Source organism: Gavialis gangeticus, unplaced genomic scaffold (genome assembly GCF_001723915.1).
Source record: "Gavialis gangeticus isolate Ggan-Ray unplaced genomic scaffold, GavGan_comp1, whole genome shotgun sequence".
Classification (NCBI taxonomy): Eukaryota; Metazoa; Chordata; order Crocodylia; family Gavialidae; genus Gavialis; species Gavialis gangeticus.
The window spans coordinates 79,260,534-79,283,984 of NW_017729034.1; the positions used below are offsets into that span (position 1 = coordinate 79,260,534).

Below are 23,451 nucleotides of genomic sequence, written 5' to 3' on the forward strand. Positions count from 1 at the left end.
AAGTGGCCCCCCTCTGGACCCTCTCCATGTTGTCCACATCCCTCCTGAAGTGCGACGCCCAGAACTGGGCACAGTACTCCAACTGCGGCTCGACCAATGTCATAAAGAGGGGGAAGATCACTTCCTTGGACTTGCTCATCATGCATCTGTGGATGCATGACAAGGTGCGGTTAGCCTTTTTGACTGCGTCCTCACATTGGCAGCCCGTGTTCATCTTGGAGTCTATAATAACTGATCAGAAAAATGGAGGCAAAGAAATTGTTAAATAGGTTAGCTTTGTTGTCTGGTGAGACCACCAGATTTCCAAGCATATCCTGCAGAGGCTCCACGTGACCCGGAACCTTCTTTTTACCCACTATGTATTTAAAAAAGGATTTCTTGTTAACTTTGATTCGGGTTGCTAGTCCCTGTTCCATCTCTGCCTTAGCTTTCCTAACACCCCGCCTACAGTCTTTTGCAATGGAGGTATAGTCCTCCCTGGTGATGGCCCCTGCATTCCATTGGGTGTACGCCTCCTTCTTAGCTTTGAGACATTCCTGGATGCTTTTGGTGAGCCATGGGGGCTTTTGGCCACTCTCGCCCCCTTTGATCCATATTGGGATTGCCACCCTTTGGGCTTGGAGGATTGTCTTCTTCAGGAACAACCACTCTTCTTGGCCTCCCAACTCCCCACCCGTCCAGGACCTCAGGGCCTCCCCGACTAATCTCCTTAGCTCAATGAAATCCACCCTCCTAAAGTCCAGGGCTGCTGTCTTGCTGCAGACCTTTGCCACCCTGTGCTGGATGGTGAATTCCAATAGGCAATGATCGCTATCGCCCAGGTGATCGAGCACCCATAGTCCCCTCACCAAGTCGTGGCTTGTGGCCAGGACCAGGTCTAACAAGGTATTTCCCCTGGTGCGACTGCACCTCCTGGGTTAGATGGAGATCCTGTAACACGGCTCTTCCCAACAAATGTCCAGATAGTTTAGGTCACCCATGATGACCACATCCTTTAACTTAACTGCCTCCGTGAGTTGGCCTGCAAAAGGACGATGTCACACACCTTTAAGTTCCCCCGCATTTCAGGATGTGAGATCCACCTACTCCAGTCACAGCTTATTTTTCTGACAAAGGCCCAGTTACTCTGAGTTGGCAGCCATGATGGTAGGAAATACAAACTTCACATTATGTTAAATAGAACAAAATAAAATATATCTTTCTTATGAAATATGTTTGAAAGATCTCAAGGGAACAGTTCTAAATGGACTTAGATTTGATACCCATTTTTATGGGCTTATATGTTTACTTGCTTGAGTTCATGGCAAAGTGCAGATGCAAAGTGGAAACAAGGCTTATTGGACATTTTTGTGACGTTCATTGGGCTTCATTCATTCATTCATTTGGGTCAAGGTTTAAGGGGGGCATAGGATACAAACAGACTTTGCATTTACCCTAGAATAAACCACTATACAGCAGAACAGAATGCAGTTGTTCAAACCTCCATGTCCCTTGTCCTGAGAGAAATCCTAAAAAGGTTCACAGGATAAGAATTATTAATAATTTATCCCAAGACTTCACAAAGTGCATCTGAACAGCTGTATTGTGATTCAATCATTGAATCAATGGCAGAAAAGCAGCAGTGCATGCAGCCTCTCCCTAAACCCTGATTAGAAGTTCCATGTGTGTGCAGGCCAATCCCAGGATATTTCTGTTTTGGGAAACATAAACACAACTTGTCCAGAGACAAATGCAACACCTGTTCCTGCACTTATAGGAGCTGTATTTGGAATATCAATTGGACGAAAATAGAAAAACAGTGCTGTCCTACAGTTCAGAAATTGTGCAGTAACCCAAGAAGTAACCCTACATATAAGCTTAACGCAGAACAGCCAGAGGTTTTAACTATATAGGTGCTTATAGTTTTTATGGTCTTGAAGTATTGTTTGAGGCATTTTTTTTATTTCATACCTTTTTGCTTTTATTGTATGGCATACTGAGCTATTTTTGGATAGGGTGGCATATAAATCTAAAATAAACAAACGTAAGTCACACACAGCATCATTCCATCCAAAAATGTGTTTCTAGAACTTTGATTTTCCAGACTTGCACATGATAACATGGCCACCCATCCTTTTGTTTCTGAAATCATCATGATTTTGGTGGATATACTGCAACTTGCAGGATATTTTGTGTGTCTCCAGTTATGATGTAGGGTTGCAGTATACCTCTCATATTCTGTCAGGGTGTTATCACATCGCATTGCACTTTTGTGACATGAAATACAAGGATACAGCTAATGACTCTAGGATGTATGCAGCTATCCTACCTATCCTACCACAGCAACATAAAACAGCAACCAAATGCCACCCAGACCAAGCATTCTTTTGTTGAGTAACACCTACATAAAAGAACTTAGGTGTACTTTCTGGCATGTCCACTAAAAAAAATCAGGCCCCCTTAAAACTGTTGGACAAGCTTCCTTTTTTTCCCCCTTTTCCCTCCTAAGTTTCCTTTATCAATTGCATATTTAGTCCTGTTTACCTTGTAATTTTCTCAATTGAGAGGACACATGCAGAGGGCATGGTGATGGAGAGATTAAGATGTGTTGCTGGGAATCTAGGGCACAAGTTACTGCCTCAATCCAAGCTCATCCTAAAGGCTGTTCCCTATCGATCCAGCTAGGAGTGGGTATGCACTCATTCAGGTCAGGGAACCAAAGGAGGCTAGTCATGATGGTGGGAACATCAGTCCTGGTTCACTGTTGAATGCAGACATTGGCATGCCTCAACTGCACTAGTTTGAGCTGTCTGGCTTTGGGATGGAACTTATGCTTGGATGTTTTGTATCCAACATGCTATGCAAGTGTTTCTGGATCCTGTGAATGGTGATGGCATGAGAATCTAACGCTGAGTGTATGCAATTGTAATGGAGTTTCTGCTGAATCCCTGATATGGTACCTAAGCTGAACCTTAAGTTGCCGCACATAGGGTGTGTCTAGATGAGCACAACTGTGCGGTATGTGGTGCTGCAAATACGTCTGCAGCACCACATGCTGCACAGTCAGGTGTTCTCTGTGCTGCAAGGGCATGCTGTCTGTGTGCGCGCTGCTCTGGTTTTTTATTTCAATGGGTTTTTTTGACCAGGGGTCAAAAAAACCCCACGGAATAAAAACTGGAGCAGCACACGCACGGGCAGTGGGCACAGCTGAAAAGGGGAGCTGGGCCACCCAGAGCTGCGGTGTAGCTGCCAGCCAGGCTCCGCCCAGCACAATCACTGCTGCTGCACCCCTAAAGGCCCCCAGGACCCCAGGTAAGGCTTCTGGGGCCAGCAATGCTGGCCCCAGCCTACCCTACTGCCCCCGTCGTAACCTGCCACATGCCAAAGCACACATGACACAGACGTTCCCCAGGGACAAGCAGCAGCAGCACATCTTGTGCTGCTGCTACTTGTCCCTGGGGAACCAAACATCTGTGCTTGTCTGGACGCAGCCATACTGTCCCAGCAAATGGAGCAAATAACTATTTGAGGCCAGTAGAGCATGGTTTGTTTGATCTAATGAAGTGTTTATTCCAGAGCCAATTGCTTCATGTCAGAGGCTTTGCTCAGCTTCCTAGATGAAACAGGAGACCGACTTTTGTTGCTGGCATCTAACAGGGTCTGGTGTATAGTGAGCCAAGTACCAACAAAAAGCCAATCCAGGTCAAAGAGCTGCTCACCCTACCTAACCTATAAGTATGTGTCATTATATAGCCCTTACTCCAATATGAAAATCGTTTCATTTAGATATTCAGTAACTCGTTTAATGAACCTTTATGTAATCATCAGAATCATTAATTATACCTGAGCTTGGTTGCAGCAACCTTACCTACTTCACTTTTTCAGAATGTTAGGTACTGTTAGTCTATTAGGATTTGTAGCTATTATTTAATAGTTTTCTGATTCATATTTAACTGTTGCTGGTATGCACAGAGTAATGTTGAACAGAAGGTTCTTTTGGACATTGCAAGAAGTGATGGAGACAGATTTTTCATTGGACTTCATGGTTCTGAAATATTAAAGACAATGATACTCCCACTTTACAAAAACATTGGCATGTCTCCTGTCTCTTTGTTTGTGTCAGCACTTGAAAAATTTAAAGACATCAAAATAAAAATACTTGTATGGAAGAGAGATTGCTGATGCATCAGGCATACTTCTGAAAATAGAATTTTAACTCTGTAAAACAGTGGTTTTCAACTTTTTTCATTTGTGGACACCTAAAAAATTTCAAATGGAGGTGCGGACCCCTTTGAATTGTAAGTGTGGGAATTTACATACTTTTCATTGATCATATTCATTTTTCATTGACCCCTTGAGTATAGTGCAGGAACAGGTTGAAAACCACTGCTGTAAATCATTGTCCTGCTATGTTATTGAGTCTCCAGGGATAACACCAATAGCACAAATGTGAACATCCCCAGTGATCTTTTTATGTGAATTTAGTACTCCGAAAATTGTTGGACTGAACTGGTGTTATTACTGTTTACAAGTACTGCTCTTTTTTGCATCACTGTGACCCTACACTGGAGCTAGTTGCCACGGCTCACATTTCTGAACAATGAACTTCTGTATTTATACATAAAACCAGTACTGTGCAAGTTGCAGCTCGTGAAAACTTCCCCACACCAGGTGCATCCTTTGGTCTCTCAGGAGCAGCCCTAAGATTAAGAAAGTAATTCATTCCCTAGGCACATTTAGTTTTGGGTCTTCCTTCTTGCCTTGGTATTTTATAGTGTTATTGGTAACCAGCCATAGAAATCAATGATCAAACATTGATTGAATAAATCCACTGAGTAGAGCCACAATCATAGGAAAGCAGTGGCTTTTGGTTAATTCTGTTTTGAACCAAATTCCCTGATTCATCTTAAGGTAGAAGCATTACTGTGTCTGGTTCAGATTTTGGCTTTGAATACCTAATCAAAACCAAAAATAATTAGAAAAAGAAATCTGTGAATTTACAGATGAGGAATATAACACATCCAGCTCCCTATTCACAATCCTGGGTTATGAGCAGGACTGATCCAGCGTGTATTTGACCTTATTCAAGCATTGTGTGCTACTGCGTACACTGCTTATTGTATTCACTCTTGTGAGAGCTGAGTGTTGCATTTTTTACAGTTCCACTCATCACATGACTTCATTTCCATGGCATGCACCATCTGGGGATTTTCATCTTGTTTTCTTAACCAAAAAAAAGAATTTGTCTTTTCTCAGCTTTAAGATAGAGCATAAGGAATTTGTTTCAGGTTAGAAATTGTATGTGAAAATGAAGTATTCTGCCCTTTTCTCAGTATCACACAGAGAGGCTTTCAGCACTTTTCCGGTTTTACCACATAGCTCTTTGCTTTGTGGTTTAGCTGTGCAGTGAGATGCAGCCTGACTTGTTCTCTTCTACAATCAACATCCTGCCTTTCAGCTAGTGCTGTTGCTGATGTCGGGTTACTGAGACACAGAGCTGTGTTTTTATTGGTTGACCTCAGAAAGGGTAGTTTGCCTACCCAAAGGAACCAGAATTGCTACTAGTCCTATGGCCTTTATTTGCTGTATCTGACCCACATAAAAAAATGTGTTCTCAGGACCTAGCGCACAAGATCAAAGGATATCAGGAGCAGATAGCATCACTGAATTCCAAGTGCAAGATGCTGACAATGAAAGCCAAGCATGCCACTATGCTGTTGACCGTAACAGAAGTGGAAGGGCTTTCAGAAGGAATAGAGGAGCTGGACTCAGAACTCCTCCCAGCCCATTCAGCTCACCCATCTGTGGTTATGGTAAGAACTGAACTGGTGTCATTACTGTTTATCAAGTACTGCTCTCTTTTGCATCACTGCAACCCTGCACAGCAGCCAGTTGCCACAGCTCACATTGTATGCTTCTCTTCACTGGTATACCAGGGTAGTGCTTGGAAGCATTAGCTGCAACTACGAATTAATGCATTTGTGCATCAGTTCTCCTAATGAACAGATATGGGATAAAATTATTTACAAGAATAACAGAAATCAGTCTGATAAAATGAAAAGCAGACATTTGAGCATGTATGCCGAGAATTTGTTGTTTTTTTTCTAAATATAAAAAGTTGAACATTCGGAATATTCAGCTATTGAACTGAATGACAAAACTGGGGAAAAAACAAGCAAAAATATTCTATGACACCTGTTATACAGGCTTTTATAATCCAGAAATCCCTTTGTGAAAGGGTTTTGATTGACTATACTGCAGTAATCAATATTATTATTACCATGTCCTAGCAGGTATACATAGAAATAAAAGCTGGCTCAATATATAGAGTATGAAATGCACTGGAGATCTTATTTAGCTCAGTCTTCATGCTAACTAAACTCCCACTGAAGTCTGAGTAGTGGGAGCAGTGGGAGCTTTGTCTGAGTGACAACATAGTGGGGACTTCAGGATCTGTCAGTATCTAGAAACCTTAGAAAAGCAAAAATAAAAATGGTATGATTGCAAGGTGTTTTTATTGTTTATCCTTTTTTAAATAACTGGATCTAATTCTATTCTGTATCTTTCATTTCCTCATTGACCCAGACCTGAAATACAAAATATTGAGTGTTGTAGCTGTGGCTAGAAGCAGCTGCTTCAAATTCATTGTGTATTGTACCAGCTGACATTTGACCTACCTCTAATTTATTAATGTGCTGACTCTAAAAATATTTTAAATTCCCTAGAATACAGGAAAGAGCCTACATCTTCACATGAAAATATCAATCCTAGTATATCCATTTCCTGAACTATTAGTATTAGGCTCTACCAGGCCTGGAGGAAGCAGGGGGTTTTAAGGTGACAACTCCAACCTTAAACACAAATTAAATTTTTGGGGGGTCTACATCTTATCCAAACTGATATGGAGATAATTGACTGATCTTCTTCCTGTCCTTTGGGGATGCCTTTCCTGTGACAGATGACTGCTGGTCGCTGTCACACGCTACTCTCACCTGTCACTGAGGAGTCTGGGGAGGAGGGAACCAACAGTGAGATTTCTTCTCCACCTGCCTGTCGCTCTCCTTCACCTGTGGCTAATACAGATGCTTCTGTTAACCAGGTACCCCCCTCTTGTCATTCATTCATTTGTGACCTCAGAAGGATGCATGATCCCATCCTGTGTACTCTTTTTTATTATTGTTTTTTTCCCCCTATTTTAGAAACTTTGGGCTGATTTACATGAAATGGTATACACACAACTTAAGGTTTCATCCTGTGAGATTCTACTACCTGTAGTTCACCTGGCATTGAAAATAAGCATCCAGCAAAACTAAGTTCTGCTTTCCTAACACATAAGACACACAAACTAGGTAGACAATTTTTTTTAAGTTAATTTAGGATTCATTTTTGTTTGCAAAAATCAACCCAAAAAGTCGGTTACTTTTGAACAAATTTTGAGTGACCATTACACAGTCTTTCCATGTCACCAGTAGCTGTGCTGTGTTTACAGCATGGCTTTGTTTTCGTAACGGTACAGATGATGGCATCCTGCATCCTGAGAGAAATAGTTTTGTATCCCATTAAATATTACATGAAATCTGTATATGTGTTTGTCTGTCTTAGTTGTGTCCAAGGTTAGATGCCTTCCATTGTTTAGTGATCCCAGTATGAACTGTCATGTATGGCTTTAGGGTTAGGAATGTTCATTCCTCACCTGAGATCAGGTTCTGTTTTCAGTTACAACCATACAAAACCAATAAGACTACCGAAATTACCTGTGCAATTAAGGTAGCATTTAGACTTTTGGATTTTGTAACAATGACAAGGTATACTTTAAGTGTTCGTTGTTTAAGGCAGTGGTTCTCAACCTTTTCAGACTCGAGGCACCCCTACTTAGACTGAAGGCACTCCTCAGAAAATGCCAGCTCTTAGTTTTCACTCTTTTTTGACTACAGTAAATTAATAGAGCAATTTCTCCACTACAAAAAACTCGGAAGAACCACAACAGGTCAGAATGTTTTTAACACTACAGATTTCTGTTTGAAATCTCTGGGTTTACCTTGTGACTCATGTTTACACATCTAGCAGTGCTAACGTTATGTGGCAGTCTACAGCACCCTTAAAAGGATCTCAAGGAACCCCAGGGTGCCATGGCACTCTGGTTGAGAATCACTTATGTAGACTCATCCCAGGGGGTTCCCCCTTGGTTAGGAGGCCTCTCAAGGTCTCAGGGTTGTCCTTTCTCATCTGCGGGGGTCCCTAATCCGGGATGGGTGTTCCAGGTGGGACCCTTATCATCCAGGGAGGTTCCTCATCACCTGGGGAGGGTGGGGGGAACAGTATCTGGTTGTCCAGGGTCATCTACTAAATTTGATCTTAGCCAAAATATTAATACTAAAACATGAACAGTATATTCTATTATTAATTAATTTATTATTAATGGATTATACAATTATATTCACCCCTTCAGGCTGCTGGCAGAGATTGCTCTCCTATCTTTGCCTGGCCCAGCCTGTGTTTGCTCCCAGTGCAGCAGTGGATTCCCCACACATGGCTCCACATCACTGGTAGGGATCAGGAACCTCTGGGGCAAGCTCAGGCCTTAGTTCCCCATTGAACAGCAGTGTTGGAGCCTAACAGACAGAATCTGGGGGTACCCAGCCAGCAGAAATGAGGTGCTGGGCTGCGCACACAGCACGTGAGGATCACTTGAGGGGATGCAAGAGGCAGGAGGTAGGCAAAAAGACATGAGGCCCAAGGCAGGGGAGTGGTAGAGCAAAGGATGCCATGGTACCATCAGTGCCACCATCTTGGGGGTGAAATGTGCTGGCTACCTCAGTCTTCAGGAGGCAGATCAGAGCCAAACTGAGAAGCAGATGCAGCAGCAAAGTGAACCTGCCTGCATTACCTGCCTGCTTCTCCAGCAGCTCTTCCAGTGCCTCCAGGTCACAGTGGATTTAACTTTTGGCTGCCACTACTGCTGCTGCTGCCATGGGAAGAAACTGCCCTATGTGCCTCGGTTTTCAGAAGATGCATTGAAGCTCAACCAGGAAGAGCCATAACAGAATCAGCACACCTGTCTGCGTAATATAATGTAGGCAGGTGCATCTGTTTCCTGAAGCTCTTCCCAGTTCACTTCCAATGTGCCTCTTGAAAACCAAACCTCTTGGGGTAGTGTCAGCATACAGTATCCTTGTCAGGTTCTCATACAGCCCTGTTTGAGAACCACTGGTTTAAAGCATGAACTATCACCCAGTACAATATGCTAAAGGTCAAGTACATAACTGCTTTTATGTACTGCTTTTTTACTATATGTCTAGTCTCAGCTCCATCATCTGATAATTGCCTTTCTTCCATAATGAGAGATATAGGTCAGATAAACTGCTATACATTTTAACCGAAAAGAGCCAGGTTTAAAGTTGCCACTCAGCTTATACTATTATATAGGCATATATTTACCACTTACATGAGAACAGTTTATACCAGTTTGTTAAGTTATATTTCCATGGCCCTCTCTTTCTACATGTTACAGGTATCACAAATTAACTGATTAATTGTGCAATTACCTTGAGACCAGCTTTATGTTGCAAAGTACCTATCATGCTATAAAAAGGGCCAGCCAGCTATAAAGCTAGACCTTGAAAATGTGTATTAACTTTATAGCTGGTTGCTATCGAGCTTTAGTTTGCTTGTGTAGTAGGGTCTTCACTATAAGCTGACAGGGCTCCTAGTGGTAGGGCTGTACTATGCCCAGCTGGGGCTAGGAGTCCTGCAACTGAGCCTCAGCAGCTTCGGACTCTGGGCACCAGCAAGACCCTACAGTTGCTGGGTCCTAGCAACATGCCTCTTGGTGCCAAGACCTGGCTGGATCCTGATCTTGGTTGCCGCTATCTCCCAGGCTTGGGGATGCATGAAACACCCCACACACCCCTGCACCTCCCCACACTATGCTCCACACACTCCCAAGGCTGGGAGTTCACATGAATATGCTGCAGTGGCTAAGACAAAGAATAGTATTAAAATAAAGTAACTAACTGAGAAACCTTATAACAACAAAGTTAAAGAAAGAGGGAGGGATAGAATCATAGGAGACTTCTAAGGCTTACTATATCAAACAATAGGAAAGCTGGCTGGAAAGAAAAAAACAGCTACATATTTCAGAACCAAACTTTTGAGGTCAGGTTAAAAAAACAAGCAGTGAAAAGGTTGAAAGGTCTGCAGATAGCTTCCTGCCTAATGAATACAATGCACTGTCCTGTCAAGTCATTAACATTCTCTCTCTAAGAATGAAAAGCAACCTTTCAAGTCAGCTCAGAGAACAAGGAAAATCGCATGAGAAGTTTCTCTTGCCTCAAGAATTGATGTCAAACATGCAAAATTTTAGCACCTCTGAGCTTCACAAGCAAAATTTTAACAAGAAAATATATACATTTTTCCCAAAAGTGTCACTGAGCTCTCGTCCCCTGAGGACAGTAAAAGTATTAGTGATTTGAAAACATTTACAAACATCAGCAAATACAGGTTTCTTCAGCCTGGTCATAACTGTTGAAATTAATGGGGTGTGCCAAAAAGCAAGAGGAAAACAGTTCCACAATCAACTGGTTTACTTACAAAATGCTTATGTTCCTATTTACATGAGATATAGCCTCTACAAGCTAAATAACTTGCTAGCTCTGGCCAGGATGAATCTTTAGGAACAGTCAAGAAGAGAAGGTAGGTTAAAAGTGGTGAAGTGTAGTGATTTGAAGGCCTCAAATGTAAGTAAAAAGATTTATAATCAATGCAAAACTTTGAATGAAACTAACAGTGATTTTTAAATGAGGGTGACATATTAAGAGAAGTAGTTTTCAGGGAATATGTTATCTGCTGCATAGTAGAAATTATGCGAGCAGGAACCCTGAAAGATAAAAGAAATGTAGTAGTTTAGCCTCAAAACCAATAAAGACTCTTTCCAAGTCGGTCTGCAGTTTTCTTTCTGAATAATACAATCAGCTTGGAGATTATTTTTCATTTTGCTAAAACTAGGTTGTAGCCATACCCTGTTTTGATGATGAAATCCTTTTAAAGGGGGGAAAAGATCTGGGTTGGAGTTTGCATTTGAGATTTCTTTGAAGCCAATAACCAAAGGCTCTAGAAATAATAGTTACAGTACAGTCTTATTATAATGAACCCCATTGGAACCAGGACAGAAGTTCATTAAAAGGTTGTTCATAATAGAGTTAATGAATTTGCTGCAGCATCATTATGAAAAAATCATTTTGTGCTGTTGCAATTGTTAAAAATAGGGTTTAGTGTGATCAGGGTTCATTATAATGAGATTTTATTGTAATTACTGACCCTCACTGGGGCAACATAGAGATGATGCTCAATAATAATATTTCCAGGTGGGCAAATTGCCTTTCTGAACTCAGCACTGACAAAGAGGGAGCAAGATGTACTCCTCAACATAATCACTTAGCTTTTTACAGATAAATTGTGTCCTGAGTACTGCAGCAGAATTGTACACAATTGTAGCCATTACCAAAAAAAGAGGAAAATGGAACAGAGGCAGCTTATTTCTATCCTTCCTCTTTATAGAAAAAGCCCCATAGAATTTAATAAGGTTGCTAAACCATCCTATGGAATTTGATACAGAAATATGCCTCTTTCAGGGGGCATCTACACAAGATGCTTACTGTGGAGCTACCTAATTAGCTCCAGAGTAAAGTGTCTCCATCTACGTATGTGGAGCTATTAGGCTTGAGTCGACTAATGAACTCTGCCGTATGTTAGGAGTCTCTGATATAAGTACTATCCTACAGCAGAGTTATTTACTCTGCCACAATGCATGTATAGATGGTAACTGGGGCTGGCTGGGACACACAGGTGCTAGAGTATGGGGTGACCTTCCAGGTAGACCTGCCCTGTAGCACCCTCATGCCCCTGCCAGCCCCTCCACCACACATTGAAGTGGGGCAGAGCAGCTCTGGGCTGGCAGGTGACCCACTGGGCTCCCTGCTAGCTGGGGTTGTGCTGCCCAAGCTCAGAATGCTGTAGTGCTGGATGTATGTGTAAATGCTTTACCCGGGAACAATAAACCCTGGCCCAAACTGTGCCAGAATTTATTGCATTGCACTAATTTCATGTGTAGATGCACCCTCAGAGTAGGCTCCTATAGAACATTTCACCAAAATTTTAGAAAGCTCTGTAGAGTATGCTTGTGTTTTTTATAATGCTCCCTTGACTTCATCTCTGGTAAGCCCTATAAAATCCTCTTCAAAAGTTTTATTTCTTGATTTACTTATTTATTTTTCCCACTCTTCTGAAGGTCCAACCACAATCTGGTCTGTTTGACTGTATTCAGTTTTATAAAGTTATGAGAAGCAACTGGATAATTCTTAATAATCCACTATGCTGGGTAGTCAGAGAAATGTAGGTTTGGCCCCTTTCCCTACTCCCACGGTTGCTGGATATAATTTGTGATTTATATACAACATAAATATATACACACACACACATGTACCGGACACACATGGAGTGGAGAAGCCAGCAGCTGAGGACTTAGTCGTGGCACTGGTGACAGGCAAAGTGGCCAGAGGTCAACCAGGGCTATATCAGCCCTCACTCACCCTCCTGTCACCAGTCACCATGTCCACTACAACCCAAGGACCCTGGATTATCTGGCAAGCAATTTCTTTTTGCCATACCCCCCAACTTCCAGTTTCTTAGCAAGTTTTGTGGGCTTTATGTTTGACATTCTTTCACTTGTCCAAAGAGTGATAGCACTATATCTATGATAGCACTTACCCAAAGAGTGGGAGACCTAGGTTCAGTGCTATCCTTTGCCTGCAGAAATTAAAAATAGAAAGCCCACCTTTCCTAGAGAGTCTCATGGAAACCAAGCTACTGCTTTTTCTGGTTGGGACTTCTCCAGCACAGAGTTCTGGATTTGACTCTGGGAGTCAGGCACCTTAAGGCTAACTGCAGCATCTAATTTTTAGGTATCTGTAAGCTTTTATATCGCCTTTTGCCTTTAGTTTCTCTGTTCTCCACCTGTGAAGTGGGGATAACAGCAGTTCAGAGAAGTGTCATTGGAAAAAAAGATATTAAAAGATTGTGAGGTGCTCGTATGCTCCCTTATACAGGAGACAAATCTTATAGGAGACAAGGTACAAGGACTAGTTGTGGTAACTAAGGGCAACAAAGTCAGAACCTCAGGGGGTTTTTAAGTGACTGCTTCAGCTCTGGTTATCCTTTATGTTATGATATTTTTTATAAACATTTGAATTAAGTTTTACTGCCATGAATGCTTCAGCGGCATATGCACATCTAATTGTGATAACATTTTAAATTCATATATGTATACAAGTATATATGCCAAAAGAACTTGTTGATCTGTCAGGGAACCACAATATCATATGTTTTACTGGGCCAATAACAATTGCATAGCACCAAATTAATTTAGAATATTCTAGTATAATGTTCTAGTAGCAGATATTCACACTCGATTTATACAAGACCTTTGGGGGTGGGAGAGTAAAAATTGGTTAATATATTTGAATAATGAAAACATTTGCAGGAATACCTGCCCCAAAATATTTACAATCCTTTCACTCTTAATCAATGCCAGTGAAGATTGAAGTATCAGCTCCTCTATAGACACACAATAAAACAAAAGATTCTTAGGGCAAGCCATTGAGTGCCCAGGAGCACTTCCATGCATGGAATATTTAAACATTAATACACACTAAATTTTGTTGTCATTGGAGCTACCGTAGAAGCTTACCAACATCATGTTATGAAGTTGTAAAAAATGTGTTATTTACTGAATAAAATAATTGGGCTGTTTGGTCTCAAAGTTCCTACAGCCACATGTCCATATCATGAATTAAGAGTCTGGAAATGTTCAAGTTAAAAACATAATAAAATCAATTTTGATATGTAACAAAATATATCAAAATTTAATATAATGAAATATAATAAAACCAACCGCAAATATCCATTTGTAATTCTTTTATTTGTTCACCAGTAATCCAAGAACGGGCTAAACCAAGAATAAATTGTCCCCATGTGAAAACTTTGTATGCCAAGTTTCAGATGGAGTATTGTAATTTTGTAAGCTGGTAATGTTTAGCTAATAGACCGGTATTCCAGATTCAGAAATTATAAAGGGAAGTATCATAAACTCCTTTTCATTGTCCCATAAAATTAAAATATATCCATTTAAAACAGAATTAATCTAATTCACGTACGCTATGTGTACTGTATAAATGCTAAGTATCTCTTTGTGCTATATATTACTGGTGACTTGGAGCTTTATCTCTTAGGGAAGTGAAAGGGATTTTTTCACCTAATACCTATCAATTCTGATGAAAAACTAGAGATTATTAAATAGTTTTGGTCCTCATCCTCCTTTGTCTGTGGCACAGTTGTCGATGCCAGCCTGCTCAAACTTATCTCTCCCTTGCTTCATTGTGAAACTGTGTCTTAATTCTCATCCTCACTTCGCTGACCATTCATTTGGTGTCTCCCTTGGAGGTTCTCCATCCTCCTCTTTGTTGGTATCTTTCTGGGCAGCATCTTTGCCACCTACTTTATCATGCCAACATCTTATTTTAGAGATATCTCATCCATTTCTTAGCTTTGACTCCCTCCTCTAGACTGTAGACTTTTGCTCTTTTCCCCTCTGTGCTAACTCAGTGTACCCTTCTGATTATATTGAGATCAAGCACAGAGTTATAGAAACTCATGATTTTCTCTTCCAAATCCTTCCTTCCTTCATCATGGTAGAACTACAAGTCATATACAACATTTTTATTTAAACTTGTCTGCGCTACATTTAAAAGTTTGCTTGCTTCTCTAACTTAAAAAAAATGTGAAAAATTATGTTTTTGGGTGTTGATGGATACATACTGTAGAGTAGTACTTAAGGGGATATAGAAAATGATATATCTTTTGTTTTGAAAGTGAAATATTGTGCTTCGTGCTTGTAGGACATTGCTTATTACCAGGCCTTATCTGCTGAACAGTTGCAGACAGAAGCTGCCAAGATTCAGCCCAGCACATCATCCTCGCAGGAGTTCTATGAGCCAGGCTTAGAGTCAGCTGCCAGTGCCAAACTAGATGATTTGCAGCGCTCTTGGGAAACACTGAAGAATGTGGTAAGTCCATTTATGTGGGGGGTAACAGACCTTATCTGCCTTACGCAGAATGTGTAAGGAGCAAGCTCTATACCAGGGGTGGGCAAAATGCAGCCTTCAAGCCAAATGTGGCCCACCAGGCCATTCAATCCAGCCTGCAGGGCTCCTAAAAGATTTAGAAAATTAATATTTACCTGCTCCTGGCTGCCTGTCATGCAGCACTCAATGTCTTGCCAAAACTCAGTAAGCCGTCCTCCACCCAAAATAATTGCCTGCCCCTGCTCTATGCACATATCCCGTGGCACTTCCATATTCACAGAACAGCAAAAACTGCCAGTTCCACTAGTATCACACTATTTTGGCCGTAGAAAATGAAGCCAGGCTATAACCAGAGTGAATACAGTAGGCAGAGTAGCAGAGGATGTACAACATGTTCTCAAGAAGTACCACAGATAATCTAGGAGTGTGGTGTAGACCTCTGAGTGGTAAAGTCTTGAGGGAAGGCATCCAGTGACTGAGTGCATGCTGGGAAAACTTGGGGTGCCATATTCTCTACATCACTCCCTTTGAGGCTTATCATATACTTGCATTGCAGTACACATAAATCTACTGCAGCTTGGCCCATTGTCCTAAGCAGTACACACACACATAATATAAAGACAGCTCAAAAAGCTTAGACTTAACTAGAAGATGAAACATAGCAGCACACAGTGAAAAAAAAATTATGAGTATAGTATAGTATGTCCAGATCCTTTGTCAAGAACTTTGTAGGCATCGTGGCATAGGTAAGTTTTAAGTAAAGGTTAAGTAGAAGAAGGCAGCCTTTAGTGGCTTTATGAATTTTTATAGAGAACTCCTCTTGTTTGTAATGGGGTTTGTATAGCAACATTCTAGAATTCAGACTTGCTTTATTTCTGAATGATAATCTGGCACTTCCTTCACTTGAATTTTGTATAGGTGATCAAGAGGTTTCCCTATGCTTTGAAAATCTGTGAAACAAGGCCATATATAAGGGGAAAAAAAACCCAAAACTGGTTAGTTGCACAATTACCTGGAGACCAGCTACACTTTCAAAGTAGCTATCACACAATAAAAGGCTTCAACCAGCTATAAAGCTAGACTTTGAAAACGTGTACTAACTTTATAGTTGTTTGCTAATCAAGCTTTAATTTGCATGTGTAGCAGGGTCTCCCCTACTTATCCTGCTGGGAGCCCCATCAGCTGAAGCTGCGGGAACATGCTTCTAACTGGTGCAGGGTAACGCAGGATCAGGCTCCAACAGTAAGGCACAGTGGGATTTAATGTGTAATGCCCACAATTGTGACACCTGTCATCACGTGGCATGAAAGGAGCACAATTGTGTAAATTGCACATTAGATCCAAATGCACTTTAACTGCACATGTAGAGGAGGTCTGATTATCATGATAGTGTCCAAATTCTTCTTTCATAGACCCATGGGTAACCCAAGGAACTACAGGGGATTGAATAAAGACAGGTCTGTGCCACTCAAAATGACATTCTTTGGATACAATGCAAAAAATTGCTTTCTTCAACTATAAACTGAAATAATCCTGCACACAAATCAAATGTACCATGGCAGAAGGCAGAAGAGTTGCAAGGATCCAGTTTCTGAGAAATGCTGGATCAACACTAACACATTCATGCACACAAGTGCAGACCAATTATTAAGTAATGTAATGAAATCACCAGTACTATATACTGTTCTCCAAAGTTTCACTTACGTGGTATTAATTCTAATCCTTGCTACAGACGCAGTAGCAATTATGGGGAAGATGAAGCCATGTCTGTGGCAGTTTGTGCACAGGCACATATTTTAAAATGTGGAAGGAGAATGTGCTTGGGTTTTTTCCCATTTTTATTAAATTAAGGGGTATTTTGGTACAAAACCTAGAATTTTGCTGATGGCGATTCAAGCTCATGAACTTCCTTTGCATGGCTGCTTTTGCTCTATAATTTACATTTTTTTAAATGTTATTGCAGGCCAAGTTGTTGGCTTTTAGTTGCATTAAAACCATGAATGTAGGAGGAGAGAGCAAGAGGAAAAAAAAATCTTTTTTCTGAAGACTGTCTGCTTACAGCTTTCATTCTTCTTTAGATCAGTGAAAAGCAACGCACTCTCTATGAAGCTCTTGAACGCCAACAGAAATACCAAGACTGTCTGCAATCCATATCTACAAAAATGGAGACCATTGAGGTGAAACTGAATGAGAATCTGGAACCTGGCAAAAGCGCAGAAAGCCAGATGGCTGAACATCAGGTAAAAAAAAAAAATTTAAATGTTAGATGAAGTTTTTGTTCCCCAGGTAATTAAATGGTTGAACTGGGGCTCAATGAATGCTTCTAAAATATATTTGGAATCTTTGAAATGTCACCTAAAATGTAAATTCTTTGTTAGGAATGATCTCCCCATAAGTTGCTGCCTCTTCCTGTACTTCCCACTGTAATGGATGTGGACAGGATTTACAGAGGGCGATTTAACTACTTTACCTTATTAATGCTTTCAGTAGAATCATATGTAAAATCTTCTGCTAGTAAATACTACACAAAACCTGTTCTGAAGTCAGTGGAATGGCACAGCATCAGCACAGAATTTAAATATGTTCAATATATTTAAATATGCAATTTAAGAGAAAAATATAACTAATGTTGGTGCATTTTAATAAGTTTCAATCTGATCTCTTTGGCTTATCGTAAACACACTTGAGGGTTATCTTGGGAAATGATGCTCTGAAATAATAAGATTTTGTAATAATAAAGGCAAAATGTCATGCTGGTACTCTCCTTGCACATTTCTCAGATTAACACCAGCCATAATAGCAAGTGGAGAAAGCAAAATAGTCAATCTCAAATCTGCGATGTCAGAGATATTTTCCCTTATAATGTACAATGTATAACGTATAATGTGTTGTTATGCAGAGGTTTATGCTGTTATTTTCATTTTTTGCCTCATTTTATAAGGGTTCACACTTAATTGTTAAACACTTCAAACTGAAGTCTGAAAAAAATCTTTTTCACTGAAATCTGGGTGCTTTTCAAAGGTGTCTGCCACCAGGAAATATTCACATGCCAAAACATGTAGAGTCCAAAGGTTCAGACTGAAAATGGTGCCTGAGGTACTGGCATGTAGGTGGAATGAAGATGCATTGACCACAAGTCCTATCCATGTGTATATATTCATATGGCAATTCTGATATATTATTTGTTATAAGAAATGTAATTACTTTTTGTTACATTTCCAAAATGGATTCATATTACCCATTTAAAACTGCTTGTCCCAAGGCAAAAAAAGGCTTTGCCTGAATTCCTGACTTGATTTAATCTACCCTCCCTTTTAGGACTTGTAAAGTAATTGTAGGTACAGGTTGTGTTTGTTCATCAGTTTGGTAGATACTGGGTGCATCCACATGTGCAATTAATTCAAAGCAACACACTGGAGCAGTTTGAGCTGGAGTAAACTACTTCTTGGCACAGCATCTACATGTGTGCCCAGGACAGCAGCAATTTGAGCTGGGGTGGAGCAGTACACACCAGGGTTGCTCCTGCCCTGCTCTGCCCTGGTCTCCAAGTAACAGCATCAGGTAGCAAAGAGACTGGCTGGGGCATTAGGGTGCTGAAAGTGTGGATCCATGTGGCTAGATGGCAGACAGGTTTCTGGCCTCCTGCTGCCAAGGCTGACTGGGAGCAATTTATGCCTGTGCTCAGCATCTACACGTGCATCTAATCACAGTACTGTCCTTGACAGTACTATCTTATGGCAGTGTTAATTAATTTATTGTGGGCTAATACCATCATACATGTAGATGGAGACACTTTACTGCACAGCTAATTAGTTTACTCCACAGTAAAACGAATGTGTAGATGCAGCCACTGAAATTAGATATTTGTTATAACAAATAATTGTTACCTGCAAATTGTGGGTGCAAAACAAAAAGTCTGGTTGTAAAAATCTTGCCCTACACACACTTCTGGGCTGCTGTCATTTTTTGACCATGATCTAGCAAAAATAACACAATAGAGTAGAGCTCCCTGACATAGTATATTGCAGTGGCAAACCATTCCAGGATGTCACATCAGCAAGCAATGTTTAAATTGTATACTGACTTCTCTTTTACTCCAGACATTTAAAACTAGACTCAACAAAATATTAATCCAGGATATGGCAGCCTGCTTGCTTAGCAGCAACAGCATGTTAGTAGTCTGGACACATCAGTAACTCTGATCAAATAATGGATTCTGTACAAGTCTTAGTCCTAATCATCAAATCTCTCCATGATTTAGTTTCAAGTAATCCAAAGGGCCTCCCTTTACTGGGAGCTTTGTGCAGTCATGGAGGACAGAATTGGCTCTTTGAAACTGGAGATGAAGTCTTTGGGAGCAGACCTTGAAACATCTGTTTGGGCAGTGAGCCAAAAATGCTTCATTTCTGTGGACATTTAAAAACAAACAACAACAAAAAGCCAAACCCTGCGCTTTACCGAAAGAAGCAGCGTGTTACTTCAACCAGACTCTTCAGCATCTGTATGAATCAGGCACTTCAGCAGGGATTTTTGGTGCTTTTAGCTAAAGCTGATTCAATCAGCTGTTAGATAAAAGTGACAAAAAAGCCCCACTAAAGTGCCCAGTTTTTACAGGTATCAGGCAAGCTGGGTTAAAGCAATGTGCTGCCTCTTCTGGGCATGCACAGGGCTTGGTATGGGAATGCGCCGAGTTTAAAGTAAAGCTCTGCTTTTTTTTTAACATCTGCAAGTAGCCCTAGGTTCTAAAAACAGAACCCTCCAAATATGTATTGCATATGTGTATGATCTCAATCCTGTTTATTTTTAAGCTTGTTCAGTTTACTATTTGGATCTTTCTCACGGATGCATTGCAGAAATACACAGACACTTCTACTGCAGTCTTCTGTCCGCTATAGACACCTTTTAGGACAACCTTGAAAAGCTTGCTCAGCATTCAGACCTGTTTGCAATATTTCCTACAGATTATTAAATATTTTATATTTAAAATCCAAACTAAATTGAAATCCAGCTTTATGATATTAACAGATTAAATGATTATATCTTAAGGAAAAAAAAGGCAGAAGTAAGAGTTCCAATTCTTCAATTCTTCTAACCCTTATGTCTTTGAAAAGTAGAAGATAACATGTTTTAACCTATTTATGCTCATATGGAATGCTTTCATCTTCACTTTTTGTATGAATGTATGTCTCTAAAAATTTTTGCTCAATAAGAAATGAAACTATTTCTCTGCTTCTATGTTTAATAGGCTTTGATGGATGAGATCCTGATGCTACAAGATGAAATCAGTGAGCTTCAAACATCGTTAGCAGAAGAGCTGGTATCAGAATCACTGGACACAGAAGCTTCTGATCAGTTAGCACTACAGTCCACACTGACTGTCCTTGCAGAAAGAATGGCCACCATTAGAATGAAAGCTTCAGGAAAACGACAACTGCTAGAGGTAGTTTTATGGGCTGTATTTTTCTTTGCTCTGATTTTCCTGAGCACCACATTGGTATGTTTAATGGTACTGAGAACTTTTACTTCCCTCAAATACTTCAGTTCCTGGAACATTCCATTCTGCTGATATCTTAATACATGCTTCAGTGTAAATGTGATTAATAAGATGTACAGGAATGACCTATGTTCTTCTCTGGGATTTGTATCATGTTGACTTTTTTTTATACTTCCCCCCATGTCTTGTTATCACCCAGCTTTTATCCTGAACATTGTTTTCTCCTTTCCTTATGGTTTAGGTCATTCTTACCAAATTTTCAATTCAACATATGTCTAATTGCACTTTCTTTTTGATTCTTCCTTAATGGGTTACCGGAGTCCGACACAGAAATCTTTCTAACCTTAAGCAGTTTTTTTTCCATTCTTTGCTAACCAAGCATCAATTTTATTCATTCTGCCCCTACTTTTAGTAACCTTCATAAATTTCTTCAGTAGCAGTCAGATTTTCTTCTCTTGTATTTAGAAACCTCTACTTTCACTAAAAAAATAGTTTCCTTATTCTCCCCATAGATTTCTCACTTTAAAAAGGGGGTTATAAGATGGCATATTTATTGTTCCTCAGTGACTACCAGATCACGGTTGACAGCCCTGAAATTTAATTTAAAGTATCACAACCAGGAGTAGAAATTATTGAGACAAAAGCTGAACCACTAGTTACATATGTCCAGTCCAATTGTCTTCATTGGCTGGATCTGGATGTGCAGGCACGTGTGTTTGTGGTGCTGCCAACCTCTTTGCAGCACTGCAAACAGCATGACTTACACCTTAATAAGTGCTCCACACTGCTAATTTGTAGTGTCAGGGCAAAATTTGCTCCTGGGATTTCCCAGTAGCAAAATAAAAACCTGAGCAAAAAGCAGCACAGACCACACTAAAGTGGTGGGCGCTGGGACAAATGCAGACAGGGGAGCAGGCAACCAAGGGCTGCCTGCTATCCCATCTCCATACACTGTGAAACCCCTGAGCTGAGGCACTTCCTGGCTGGCTGGGGTGTGTGGTGGCTCCAGATGGGGGAACAGGCAGCCCTGGGCTGGCTGCTCCCTTATCTCCACTTGCCTCAGCATGGGGGCTCTACTGCTTCACCCACCCACTGGGCTCCACTCACCCACATCCCTTTGCACCAGCACAAATAGTAGTGGCACAAATTTGTGCTGCTACTTTGTGCCACGGTGCATGCCCCTGCCTGTGTGCTTTGTCCCTGCCCGTCTGCTTCACGTACTTCAGGAGGGAGAGGGGGCGGGTGGCTGGGGCACAGGGTGTCTCAGCAGGGGCTAGCCAACCCCTGCACTGGGGCACCCTGTACCCCAGCCAGCCCAGGAGCAGCATGTGGAGATATCCTGTGCCCCAGCCAGCTGCACCCTGGCTGGCGGGGGTGCAGCATGCCTCAAGACAGGGGAGCAAGCAGCCTTGGGCTTGCTGCTCCCGTCTCTGTGCTTCAGCATGCAGACTCCACAGTGGAGCCCCCACACTGAGGCACACTACACCAACCAAGGGCTGCTTGCTTCCCCATGTCAAGGCACACTGAGCCCCAGCCAGCCAGAGAGCAGCTGGCTGGGGCACAGGGCATCTCAGCATGGGGTCTTCTCAGCGTGCAGAGATGGGGGAGCAGACAGTCCTAGCCTGCCCGCATCCCCATCTACACATGCTGGTCTCCAGCTGGCTGGGGCACAAGGTGCCTTAGCCCAAGGGATTGGCCCCACCCTTTGCCCCAATCAGCCTCTTCCCTCCTCCAAAGCACCTGGAGCAGTGGGACAGTGTGTCCCACTGGAAAACACACAGGGATGGTCAACTTTATGTCACTACTATTTGTGCTGCTGCAAAGGTACATCCCTGCTCATGTGGATGTGGCCATCAGGTATTCAGGAAAGTTGAAAATGCAGTACAACATAATTTTGCTCTGGTTGGAAACAGAAAACTCTTGCCTTAAGAAGAATATCAATAAGAAGCAGAACTATTATGTAATTAAGTGCTTCCATTTTCAGAGTAGAGCTTCACTTTAAAGAAGCTCCTTAAGTGGCCATTCATCAACAGTCATTGGTAAATTAACATTGAACCTTCTTAATGTCACTCTCTTCTTGCTTCTCTTTCCAGCAGGAAACACTCCTCAGATCTTGCTCTTTCCTACTTTATTGATGTTTGAAGGTGCCTACCATCTGTGTTATGTAATGTCTTTAAAAAAGGACCTCAAATAAAGGCACATATTATATCCCTAGGAAAAACTCAATGAACAGCTGGAGGAGCAGCGACAAGAACAAGCCCTTCAGAGATATCGCTGTGAAGCTGATGAACTTGATCACTGGCTACTCAATACCAGAGCCACTTTGGACACTGCTTTGGTTATTTCTGAGGAACCCATGGACATGGAGGCTCAGCTGGTTGATTGCCAGGTAAAATCTGTCATGGTCTTTAATACTGAGTATTCTCTTATGCCAGGGGTTGTCAGCCAGGGTACCCCCAGGGTGTTACCAGATTTGCCCATCACTTTAGGGTGTGCTCATTTATTAGGGATATGTTTTTAGGGTCTTTGTCATTCTATAGATGTGCTGCTTGTGTTACTTGTGTTTCTGTATGGAGCTGTATCTCTGTGTTCTGCAAGTCCTCACCCGCAATTGAGCCATCTTGCAGGACTCAGTTTCAGTGGGGGCTGGATTCATCCAGTCACCATATCAGTCATACACACAAACACACAGATTAATGTGACATGCCTGACCTGGCTGGGTTGATCAGCATGGACAGGCTGACACCCTCATATGTCAGGAATCAGTTCATTACGGCACGTCTGAGCCAAACTGGGTCAACCAGCCTTTACAAGCTGATCCCCTTATGTGTCTTAAACTCA

At 41.4% G+C, this 23,451-nt stretch overlaps 1 protein-coding gene across 4 annotated transcripts in view; it reads left to right on the plus strand.

Annotated features, from left to right (window-relative positions):
- SYNE1 (spectrin repeat containing nuclear envelope protein 1) overlaps positions 1-23,451 on the plus strand; it is a 631,505-nt gene that overhangs the window by 450,277 nt on the left and 157,777 nt on the right. For all 4 annotated transcript variants that reach the window (XM_019526891.1, XM_019526894.1, XM_019526892.1 and 1 more), the window contains 6 exons: positions 5,598-5,792; positions 6,938-7,078; positions 14,931-15,098; positions 17,195-17,356; positions 20,362-20,556; positions 22,826-22,999. In XM_019526891.1, the coding sequence (XP_019382436.1) occupies positions 5,598-5,792; positions 6,938-7,078; positions 14,931-15,098; positions 17,195-17,356; positions 20,362-20,556; positions 22,826-22,999 (1,035 nt within the window). The remainder of the gene's footprint in view (positions 1-5,597; positions 5,793-6,937; positions 7,079-14,930; positions 15,099-17,194; positions 17,357-20,361; positions 20,557-22,825; positions 23,000-23,451) is intronic.